Genomic DNA, 13,110 nt, shown 5'->3' with positions numbered 1-13,110 from the left:
TATTGGGATTTTGGTATATGAAAATCGGTATTTCTAATTTATGTATGTAGGTTTGAAATTGTTTAGTTTAAAATAGTTAATATTCAGTTTATAAACGTTTTATTTATAAAAAAAATTATAGCCGAGAGCATTTAAAATGCTTTTATTAATAATTAAAAGAATTCTCCAAGAGCTTTTACAAATGCTTTCATTAATAATGAAAAGAATTCTCCAAGAGCATAAGAAACACTTTCGTTGATTATTAAAAGAATTCTTTGAGAGCATTAGCGCTACTCTCAGAATTAAAAAATAGTTATTTCCGAGAACTTTCACTGCCCTCATTTTTAATATATCTCCAAGGACTTTAGATGCCCTTGCAAACACGCTTTTTTCTTTCTCCAACAGCTTTATCATCGAGACGCGCTGAGGGCGTTTATCACCCTTGGTGAGTTGTTTCACCGAAGGCATAGAACCATTCTCCGAGAGTTTCTGCCCTCCATAATAACTACTTTTTTACTAGTGTGAGCACACCTTCTAAAAGTAGACGATCCTCCTAATCTAGTCTCTGATGACTTAGAAATAAATTATGATCCTCCTCTGGCCCTAAATTTAAATGCGACGTCTTGTAAAAATCAGGATGTGTTGCCGCCGCTGAAGATATATAACTCTTGTCGGATTGAACTCCCACTAAAGCTACTACCACTCGACTGCCTTTGCAAGTCAATCCCTATCCCCATCCTACCTGCCAAATGCTGAATTAAATCTCAATCAAAGGCTTTCTCTGATTTATTATCTTTATTGGTATCTTCATATAGGGGCTCCATGTACGAAGCAGCAAATTGTGCTGTCTAAGAAGAGTGTAATTGAACAACCGACGGCCATGCATTTTCATAGAAATGGCGGCAAACAGATATGTGAAGATTATCTAGAGACAAAATCAAGATGAAATTTGACGAGTTGGTTTCTAGATTTTCTCTCACTACAAATTATCACATCAAAAGGAAATTATGCAATTTCGATTTCCTTTGGGCTTTTTTGATAACCCTACTGAAATTAGATTTAGAGGGTTTAATTCTAATTTTTAAGTTTGGTAGACACTTTCATATTAAGAATTGGAATTAGAATTCCAATGGAATTCAATCTAGTGTAATTTTATGGTTTTCAATTCTATTTTTTAGGTCGGAATTATAATTCCAAATTTTATAATTTTTATGTTTTTAAAGAAAATAACTTAATATGTTATAATTTAAAACACGATTAAAGTTTTCAATCGATAATATGTTTTTGGAATTTTGGAGGTTAAAATATCGAACTGATGTTTTTTTTTAATTTAGTAAGTTAATATTTTGAACTAATATATATATATATATATATATATATATATATATATATATATATATATATATATATATATATATATATATATATATATATATAAAGAGAGAGAGAAGTGATAGAGAGAGGAAATTTGGTGAGGGAATGACTTGACATCACCTTTTCATTGGTTAAAAAAGTAAAAGTGGAAGGAAAGAGAGAAAAGAGAGAAATTATTTGATTTTTTCAGCGAATAAGATTATGCCAAGTCATTTCCTCACCAAATTCCCTCATCAAATTCCCTCACCTAATCATTTCTCATATATATATATATATTAATTTAAAAAGTTAACATGTTGAACCAATATTTTGTTTTTGAATTTTAAAAGTTAAAATGTTTTTATTTTTAATAAGTGAAGTTAACATGTTAAACCCATGTTTTTTAATTATAATTAAATCTTAAAAAAATCTTGACCCTTGAGTTAATTTGATTGGTTGTGTCAAATCAATATTTTAATAAAATATATAATATACATTGAAATTATTTTTATTATTTTTTTACAAATATAAGAATTGAGATTGAATTATAATTCTATAGTTTCCAAAACATATAAATTAAATTGTAATTCAATTCCAATTCTCATTGAATTGAAATTGGAATTACAATGTCAATTCTAATTCTAATTCTAATTCCAATTCCACTCATCCAAATATACCCTTAGAGATGTTCTCTTACTACAAATTATCTCTTCAAGTAAAAATTATGCAATTTTGATTTCCTTTTGTATACTTGTTACAACTTAAAATATTACAACTAAGCATACACACCATTTATGAGGAGATTGTGAACAATAAGGTATCTTTTTAACTCTAAAAAATTAGGGGAGATATCTTTCTATAATCAACAAACTTTATTTAGTTAGTAAAAGTGTAGTCGGAAAAGGTCTATACCGACACATAAATTTGTGCCGATAAGGATTCACTATGCGTCGCATAAAATATTTACCATCATATTTGTGTCGGTAAGGGTTAATTATGCACCGCAAAATGATTTTCCGTCACATATTTGTGTCGATAGGGGTTAATTACGCGACGCCAAAAATGTTTTTTGTCACATATATTTGTGTCAGTACAAAAGAGATTTACCGACGTTCAATCTTGCGCCGCTAAAGGATAAATATGCCACTGTAATTGATATTTATGACATTTTTATATTTTATAAATATATTATTGATACATACAAACCGGCTCAATATTTAAGCTCAGAAATATAATTTAAATATGAGCTGCTGCAAATTTTGGTAATATTATACATTTGGATTTATCGTTTCCTTGATTTAGATTGAGCATCTTCATTATAACAAATAAATACATTAAAATATATATATGTTTAGGGTTTAGTACCCACTTTTTTTTTTATATATATATATATATATATATATATATATTAATAACTGGATAGGACTATATATATTTTCTCACTTGCACTTGTTTTTTTTGTTGTATTGATTTTAGAAACTCAAACAAGTTATCAATCCTCTCAAGCAACAAATACATCACTATGTATTGCAACCATTCCTAAATTATATTCCTCTCGATGTCACCAATCTCTTTAACATAATTTCAGTATCATATAAACATTCACTATAGCAAAAGAGACTTTCGGAGACGCTTAAAAAGGCTTCTGCCAAACCTTAAAAGCGTCGCCAAAAATATCACCGACACTTATTCTTGCGTCGCCAGAAGCAAGGTGGGCGCAAATTTTAACAACGCTTTTTAAGCGCCGGTAACATTAATTTAAGCGTCGTCAAAAGTCTATTTAATTTTTAATAATTTTATTTTATATTTCCATTTTTAACAATTTTTTTAATTGAATAATCATTAAAATGAACATTTAGAAGATCTAATTATTATAATTTAAATAATAACAAAAGAAATATAAATCATCTCAATAATATTATCTCATAAAATCATATTATAATTAAATAAATAAACATTAATTAACATATTACAATTTTATAAGAATGTTCTAATACTTTAAAAAACAATTAAACTAAAAAAATAATAACTATATAAAAAGATATAAACAAAGACAATTACTCCATAAACCATTGAAAGATAATTTTGTGCATCCCACCTTTTGGGCACCAACTCAAGTAAGTCCTCCACTTAACATTATGGAAACTAATATTTTGACCACTAGACATTTAGTTAGATTTGCATTGTAACTGAATTGATTATGTGGTCTATTGCCTGCAATAAGATCCAAAGAAGAAACATTTCATTTCCCTTGACAACATAAACAAATGGTGTCAGCAGACAACAAAGTAAATTTTCTTTAACTAGAAAAAAATGTCAAACTCGTCACTCCTTTTCGTAAATACTCTCACCAAAAGGTGTTGGAGAATTTCTCACACCAATGCAGTCTAAGAGAGACTATAATAATAAATTATACAAAAAAGTCAATTCTACGTCCAACAATTGAGTCAAGTAAATCTCTATAACTTACACAATCTTCACACAATAGAAAGCAAGAGATCTCAACTCAACATATGATATAGCCTTTTGGAAGTATCAAAATGAATAGTTTGTAAGGATAGAGATTTACTCAACTAAAGTTTATATGTAATGCTAACATGCATCGCAAAATTAAATGTCATGAACTCTATAATAGGCTACAAGATGTAGTAAGCAGCCCCAACCACCAATCCTAAGAAAGCCAACCTTTCATGTTCCAATGGAAGTTGTATCTTAGATTTTTCTATTGAGATTGGAAACAGTAGAAATAAAACTCAGTAGTTCCACTTATAAGTATCAACATCTGTAATTGATATCAACAACTCTCTTAGGACCATACTTTTATAACTAATGAAATTAAGTTAACAAGTTATTTTAGAAAAACATATACATAACATGTGGACCATGTGGACCTGGTGAGTGACGAATCCAATCTGCACCAAAAACTGCTCTTCAAGTGACTCAAGATTTGAAAATATATGACTAAATAATAAGACAAAAGGAAAAGCAGGTAGATTGAAACTTTTGAATGATTGAGTTTCAAAGGTTAACTTTTGAATGATTTCTCCAAGGATAGAAGGAAATTAGGTGGATTGAAATTTTGATTGCAAACAAGATTGACGTTTGAATAATCACCCAAAATCAAACATTTTGTCCTTGATTAGATTGGATTGAAACTTGTGTATACACAAATGAAATGTTTTATGTATATTTTGCTTTTGAAAATGAGAACATCTCATTCAATTATTGTAAATGAAAAAAGAAAGATAAGAAAAGAAAGTAAAAGCAAGTAATTTTGACTTATCCCAATGTGAATTAATTTTCTTTGGCTAGTAAAGGACCCTTGTTCGATTCTCAAATTTTTTTAAACAGATGTTTGATTTTCAGTTTATGTTTTAGGCAAACAAATATTATCAAAAGCTGGAATAGAATGAAAATAAGTTAATCTGATGTGAATGAATTTTGAGCATGCTTACATTAGAACCAATAGCAACGATAAAAGATTGATATTTAAAGGTTTCCACTTTCCACAGTAGCACTTATGAGAGTCTTAGAAGAAAGATATGCATTAACTATCTTTGTGTTGAATCAATTCAATTCCTGTAACAACAAAAAGAAGCATGATTAAATCATTTGTCTATTAGACTCTCACCTGAGAGATATGATCTTAATATTCAAGAATTAGCAAGAATCGATCTTACCTTTCTCCATATACCACTCTTCTAGCAATCTTTAACCTCCACTTCTAACACAAACGTGAAATCCTGGTAGTCTTTTAGGTGTTGTGCAACCAATTTAATAATGTATACATAAACTTTATTTCATTGAAATCAACAAAATAATTATAAGAATTACAAAATTAACATATAAGTTCATAGAAAGTCATTTACAGACTTATATGAACAACAACATTTTCATTCATTGATTATCCCATTGCAGATTTGAGTTAATTTTAAGCATCCTAAGTGACTGGAATCAGTATCAAATGGACAAGAAATATAAATGCATTAGATTATCAGCTGTAATGATTTAGAAGATTTGAAAACATAAATTCAGGAAGAAGGTATCCCTTGCTAAGAGTTGGACGCTCATAAAGAGCAACCTGAAAGCTAGAAAAGGTTCATCATCACAAGTACCAATAGTGATGATCAAAATGAACAAAATAAAATTAGCATTACTCCAATAAAAAATTAACAATGTACATGAAAAAGACAACAGATGTAGGGAAAGTCATACATACTGCTTCTTTAGAAATAATTGCAAGCTCGATTGGCTTAACGCCCTACTTGTAGAACTCTCTGGCAGCATAAACCTACAATAATAATACAATATTGCATCAATTCATTTTGATGGGGTTACCAAAAATTAGGGTGAAAGGAAAGAAGTTTTCAGTCATATGAAACCAAAAATTCAGAAGAAATCAAGATGATTATTTCACAAAGCTATGATAGCACCTGAGCATAACTTAAAATAGTATTTTTTGTCATAACTTGTAATTGTATAATAAAACCTGAATAACGCAGAACCAAACAAACAAATCCGAAAATTCTACATAATTTTCCTCTACTAAAGAATCAATCAATCAATCTTCTATTGAACAAGATTTTCAAAATTTCAGGTGCAATTAGGAGAAAAATTAGACATTTGAGAAATCGAAGATGAGAACCTTGAGATGACCATGTTAAGATTGCAGAGTTATGGAATCTTGTCTCCTCGATATTGGCATTGACATTTGCAGTTGCAGGAACCTTGTTGGGTTTTATCTTGAATTCATTCATCTGGGTATTATGTTGATTGTTTGATCAAATGAATAAATTTCTAATCCGATTTGATGAGGATAAATTGAATGAATACTTACCCAATTGGAGGATTGTTAGAGGCTCCCTACCATTCAATATGTGCAATATGTTTGACATCAGTTAGAAGCCCAATTTTAATCTTTCGTTCCTCCTTCACAACTGCAACACAAATAATGTAATATGATAGCACCTAGGCATAACATAATTAAGGTATACTGTGGATTTGGTATTTTAATTCAATTAGAGTAAGATAATATCGGAGTTGTGCAACTTACACTAGCGTTGCCACCTTGGATGCCATATTTGAAGCTTTTCTCCGCCATTGATTGACTGCTCGTTGGGCGGCTTAACGATTCAGATCGGAAAACAGACTGAGAACGCAGCTCAACATAACTAATCAATTTTAATGTAATTAAAAGACAATACACTTACATTCTAAACTATAGTCAAGATTAATTAAAGGATTATCAAATCAGCAAGTAGTAGCCATTACAACACAAATAGGAAATGAGAAGTAATTCAGTCCAACTAACCTCCATGTTATGAAGATAGTAGATATCTTCAGTTACACAATCATCGCGTATCGGAGAATCATCAAACTTCCGTTCAATTTCATTTACATCCTTCATTTTCTTCTCGGTAAGCACCAACTTCAAGAATGCACCTGTCATTCTGCAATTTAGCTTTCGAAGCTCCGTATCCAGATCCTTAGTCATAGCTTGTATTTCTCACTCTCTGACTATATGACCTAGAAAGAGATAAACAAGGGGAGAAAGAAAGAAAGGGAAAGCTAATATGAGGGGAAATTTGACGTAATAACCCTGATAATAGGGTTATTTCCAAATTTAGTATAGGCATGATAAATTTTGCAAAAGTAACCTTTTGCCATGGGCAAAAGACACTTTTACCCTTAATTAAAATTTTGGGTTATCTTCTTTCTCTTCTTCTCTCTCCATTTCATTTCTTATCTTTCACTCTTCTTCTCTCCGACCTTTTTCCTCATTTTTCTCTCTTCTTATCCTACAATCACAAGTCGATCGAAAAAGCAACTCCCCAATCAACGCAGGCAGCAACTCCCCGATCAACGCAGACATCAACTCCCATCATTTCAGGTGAGTTTTTCCAACGTTTATCTCTAACATTCATGCTGAGTATAAATGATTTAGGGTTTATATTTAGGTTGTAGGAGGAAGATTGTTTTGTGAATGGTTTGAAACAATTTACGCAAATGCATTTTCGGAGGTGAATTGCATTTTTCGCTCACGAAAAATATAATTTTTGTAGGCGAAAAAATTCTTTTAAGACTTCCTGATTATGATAGGATTCAATCCTTTATCGTGATTCTCATTTACATTCAAGTATGCATCTCTTTTCTTATCTGGTAATAATATAATATTGTTCCTTATGTCATCTCTAATTATTATGTGGATAATTCAACTTTTAGATTGGTTGGGCATTGGTTGGATCTATGGGAGCATTGTACAACGGAGTTTCGTTGATAAATTTAGGAATTGGACTATTTGCACTTGTTGCAATTGAAAGTAGCAGTCAAACCCTATGCAGAACCTATGATGTTCTTCTATTCTTCTCAATCATACTCGACGTAGTCTAGTTCACACCTTTTTGCTCATGACATTTGGTAAGTTTGCTATGTTATGCTTGTAAGGTGTTTCTAATTGGATTGTGAAGTTTGTTGTATGCTTGAGTTTGCAGGAACATTTCTTCTGAATTTATGGGGTCCTTGCAGTATTTTCAGTGAAGCTGACCTTATTGATGCAGATTATATGGATTGTTTGTTAACTGTCTTCATCATTTTTATGGGTTCAAGTGTATAGATTGGGTGTTTCTGGTGTAGATCGAGTTGATGGTGAATTTGATGTTCGAAATAGTTTTCTTAGTCCTGCAACCCCTGTTATAGATAGACATACATCTGGTTCATATGATGCTCTAGGAGGGTCTATCTATGATCCAGCTTATTATTCTTCCCTCTTTGAAGATGTTAATAATTCATCAGTGGTGGTATGCATACTATGTTTTATTCTTAAACTTACCTTATTCTTAAAATTTGGTATAAAAATAATAATGGTTAGTTGTGTTCTTCCTCTAGTCTTTAGAGTGATACAAATGGCTTAATCTAAGGATTGTCGGTTGTACAATTGTGCTAAAATAAAACTCTAATGACGAAAAAAAGTAATCATAATAATGTAAGTTATAACAACCCAAAATGAGTAAAATTGTGTTTCTTTAGTAACTAGTTCTAACAAAAGTTTTAACCAAAACACATACAAAATGTCTAAACACAACACAAAAAAAAATCTAAACAAGTGGTCGCCTTTTAACTTATCAGAAAAGTAGATTTCATCTCAAAGTCCTAAGCAAAGGAGAACAACTGATTTCCTAGCACTTCTTTTTGCTTCTTTTAGCACCACCAGACTTTGATGGGGTCACAATCAGGTATACAAATAAACCCACAAAACAGATCAACAAAATCAAAGACCCATACTTAACCAACAATCTATGAAAAATTAGCCAAGTGAGACAATGTTAAGAAAGTTAAATGACCTCACAGCGCGAAATACATTTTTCGTAGGCAAAAAAATTGCATTTGTCGCCTGCGAAAAATGCAATTTTGCGTCCGAAAATGCATTTGCCCAGATGGTTTCAAACCATTCACAAAACAATATTCCCCTAGAACCTAAACATAAATCCTAAAACCATTTCTACTCAGCATGGATGTTAGAGATAAACGACGGAAAAACTCACCTGAAATGATGAGAGTTGTTGCCTGCGTTGATCGGGGAGTTGCTTCGTCGATCGACTTGTTGATAGTGGGAGAAGAAGAGAGAAAGAAGAGGGAGACGGTCAGAGAGAAGAAGAGTGAAAGATAAGAAATGAAATGGAGAAATAAAGATAACCCAAAATTTTAATTAAGGGTAGAAGTGTCTTTTGCCCATGACAAAAGGTTACTTTTGCAAAATTTATCATGCCTATGCTAAATTTGGAAATAACCCTATTATCAGGGTTATTTCGTCAAATTTCCCAAGATGAGGCGACAGGAGTGGGAGCAGGAAAGGAAGCGCGAGTGAGAGGGAGAGCAAGAGTAAGAGTGAGAGCGAGGAACTCAAACTCACAAATTGCTGCCTATTCTTTGAAATCCTAAAAGAAGCTTGAGCCGCTTGTGAACACTCCATGTTATCCAATTCTCATACTTCCTATACTTTTTTTAAAATAACTCATTTAAATTAATCACTCAATTTTAATATATGAGTTTTTGTTTTTTATATAACTATGAGCATAAATTGGTTAAAAATGTTTTTAAAATTAATTTTAATATTATTATTTTAGGAAAATTCCCAATTTATATAATATATATTTGTTAATTTTTTTTATATATAAATAATTTAAATAAAATTATTTTTAAATTTAAATCATATAAATACAAAATTAAATATATATTATATTTTCTTATATAATTAATAATTAAACTAATTTATTGAGTTAATGTGGGTAAAATTCATATTTTTTCATACCCACATGGTAGCGATCCAACTAAAGATTTTGATTCCAGTGGGGACAGCTATGATCATGGTAGCTGCGGTGAAGTAGGCCAACGCTTAATATGCGTTGGCAATTATGTGTTACTGAAGGTATATTTTTGTTGTAGTGATTACATATACCTTAATATGTAGTAGAGTACATCTTTGATGATTTTGACCTTCTTGCTGAATTGATCTTTGTCGCCTGAAAACATCAACAGAAGTTGGCATGAAGATGTCAAATTCACAACTTAAAACAAAAGTATGTGTTGCAAAACTATCAAAACTAATTTCTTTATACTAGTTGCTGGACATCCTAAACAAACCATTACAAAGGAATGTAAAAATTCAAAACACAATATTATCTTAAAATCAAGTACAATGGTTTTGTTATAGCAATATGAGAACATAAAGTTAAAATAACCTCTTATCAGACAATCTATCTTTGCATTGAAGCATGAAACTGACATTATTATTCCTGGACTAAAAAGGAAATCAAATGAGTGCCAACATAATACAAACCGGTAAATTAAATACTGATCTATATATGCTGCATTGCAGCATCATATATCATGCTGCAATGTAAGTAAAGAATTCTAAGTCATAGACAGAGTATTGCAAGTCCAATCTTGGATAAATTCCAAGTCTCAAATACAAAACTTGGATATAGCACTTCTGTAGACATCAGAGCATAACCTGTTCAACTTTTTACATGTAAATTTCACAGTATCTTGTTAATATGTTTCTATACAAGTTATAAGACAGAAAATATTTGAATTTTATCTATAAAAAGACCTAATATGACATGTAGAATAATTTAGTAACAGGAAATAAAATACAAGCAGAGGCATTTGCGACATAGAAGATTGCCTAATAATTCAAATATTTGGATTATTATGCCCATCAGGAAAATACAATGACATTCTTATTACATGATATTCTTATTAATGGAAGAAAGTTACTAACTTACAAATATAATGCATTACTTAAAAATGCATTACCTACTAGGAATAACATGTATTAAATTGATTAGACAGGTGTTAAGTGTTTCCAATTAATTGATTTCATACTCTACAATTCCTACCAATAAGTGCACACAAGTCACTAAAACATAGAAATAGGATAATGGTGTGTTTGATGAGGGGGAATTGGAATTGGAATTGGCATTGGAATTCTAATTCCAATTCCATGAGAATTGGCATTCAATTTCAATTCCAATTCCTATGTTTGGGAAAATGATAAAATTGCAATTCAATTCCAATTCCTATGTTTGGGGAAATGATAGAATTGTAATTCAATTACAATTCTTTTGTTGAAAGCAATTATTTTGTGAACATTATTTTGACAAATAATTAAAAATAACTTTATATCAATAATTTTTAAACAAAAATTCTAACAAAAAACAATTTATTTAAACTAATTTTCAGCAAGACAATTTTTTTACTAAAAAATAGCATAACATCAAACAAGTTATAATAGTATTTTGATAGAAGATCAAAGTAACATAGAAAAGTTATAATTTTGTATGCAATAAGTTTCAAGTGTCTTCCTACCCACATATAAGATAAAAACCAGTCTTAATAACAAACGAAACACGTTAAAAGCCCACAAAATAAGAAATTGGAATCTCATAACTTGATGATCACTTCTTTATTTGTAACAAAATCCATGCACGCCTCATACGCTCGGGGATTGTTAGAAACACTTCGTACTTCCTCTCGTTTGTTGTGAGTACATCAACCGCTTGTAGAAATTGTGTCTCCTCTAAGTCTGTAATTTTTTATAGTTCATCAAAAACGTGTTGAGCACTTGTCTTTTCAACATTGTATGCCTTACCAACCACGTCAGCCATCTTGGATATTGCAGTGGCCATATCATTATGACGAGTTCTTTTAGAAGGTCGTTCTACACTAGTTGATTCTTACTTAATTTTGAATAACTCTCTATATCTTCAAACATAGCTCTTGCACCTTCATCAGCCGTTTCAGCTCCACTTCCATTAGCTTTATCTTGTCCACAAATAATTGACAAATCTTCCCAATTCTCAACAATTTTACTTCTATAATGACTCGCATCTGGGTGTGCCTATAAACAAGTCACAAAAATATATATAAAAGTGTTATCTTAAAATAAGAATTCAAGCAACATAACTAATATCCTTAACATAAGTTGTCCAAACTTCTTCACTATCCACTTTCACCACTTTTCTATCCCAATCCCATCCAAATCCACTCGTACCAAGCATAACACTTATAACAGCATAATGTTTATCCCAAGTCTTAAGTCGCGATTGTATATTTTCCCTACTAACATTAACATTACATTGATTGTGTAATGCACTAACCGCAGCAGCATATGCAACAGATTTCCATCCGTTAGGAGGATGATTTCCCAAATTATGTTGCTCAAGCAATACATTTGTTAGCACATTATCCATCATTGATGTCCATTTGAGATACGATTTAGTCTTCATTCTCCTTATCTTTTCAAAATATAGAGTGAAATATAAGATTGATTAGAAAAGACACCAACAAAGATTTTATATTGATAAAAGAAGATACACATCACCACAATTATACTAGCTTAACATAAACTAAAATCACTAAAAACATGTAATTAAGTTCTACCACTCCTAACTTGATATTGACTATACATCTCCCTTGCCATATCATCCCTAAAATTTGTCCATTGACTACCACCTTGTACATTTGTTATGACATCTTCATAGTCCATATCAAATACTTCATTTGATTGTTGTGCCAAATCACAATCAACCTCATGCAACAATGGATAATCAATTCACTTGCAATTTCACGAATGTAGTTATGAAGAACACAACAAGCATTATAATACGAACCTGTCATTCAAGTAAATTAATTATTGAGACAAATATTTGTGTATATATGTCAAGGAATAATATGACCAATTCTTATAATTATGTTATAAAAATTCACCTGTGTATTAGTACCAAAAATTGATGGTTGACGAAGTATTGCCCATCGTTTTTCAGCAATCCAAATGTTCTCTCTACTGAATTTCTTGCTAAAGAGTGTCGTAGGTTAAATAATTCCTTATAGTTAGAAGGACGATTACCATGACTTGACCATTCATTTAGGTGATAACGAGTAGAACGATAAGGAGCTAAAAATCCGGGAGTATTTGCATATCCAGCATCAACTAGATAATAATTTCCTAAATAAAATTCAATTTATTAGTCTTCTTAATGCTACTAATATAAATAAATTTAAAAAACAATACCAGTCGGCACAAGAAATGGATCCCTTTCTCTCACTAATGCACTTCGTAAAACTTTTGAATCTGATGATGAACCTTCCCATCCAGGAAGAACATAAAGAAATTTCAAACTCTTTCTATCACATACTCCAAAACATTAGTTGTTATCTGTTGTTTCCTATTTTGATATCTACCTTGATCCTTAAGTGGAATAGTCATCTCAACATGTG

At 30.9% G+C, this 13,110-nt stretch overlaps 1 protein-coding gene and 1 pseudogene across 1 annotated transcript; one reads left to right on the top strand and one right to left on the bottom strand.

Annotated features, from left to right (window-relative positions):
- Positions 1-6,966: 6,966 nt before the first annotated feature.
- Positions 6,967-9,196, top strand: LOC124935166 (annotated as a pseudogene).
- A 2,355-nt stretch (positions 9,197-11,551) lies between these two features.
- LOC124935165 (uncharacterized protein At2g29880-like) lies at positions 11,552-12,083 on the bottom strand. The gene is made up of 2 exons (XM_047475615.1): positions 11,826-12,083; positions 11,552-11,731 (listed from the first exon to the last, which is right to left on the bottom strand). Exons 1-2 carry the CDS (start codon positions 12,081-12,083, stop codon positions 11,552-11,554), a joined length of 438 nt encoding a protein of 145 aa, XP_047331571.1.
- Between the last annotated feature and the right edge of the window lie 1,027 nt (positions 12,084-13,110).

The sequence above is a fragment of the Impatiens glandulifera genome, chromosome 4 (assembly GCF_907164915.1).
Source record: "Impatiens glandulifera chromosome 4, dImpGla2.1, whole genome shotgun sequence".
NCBI classification, from domain to species: domain Eukaryota; kingdom Viridiplantae; phylum Streptophyta; class Magnoliopsida; order Ericales; family Balsaminaceae; genus Impatiens; species Impatiens glandulifera.
The sequence above is the reverse complement of the archived record's forward strand: the minus strand, read 5'-3'. Positions and strand labels throughout refer to the sequence as shown.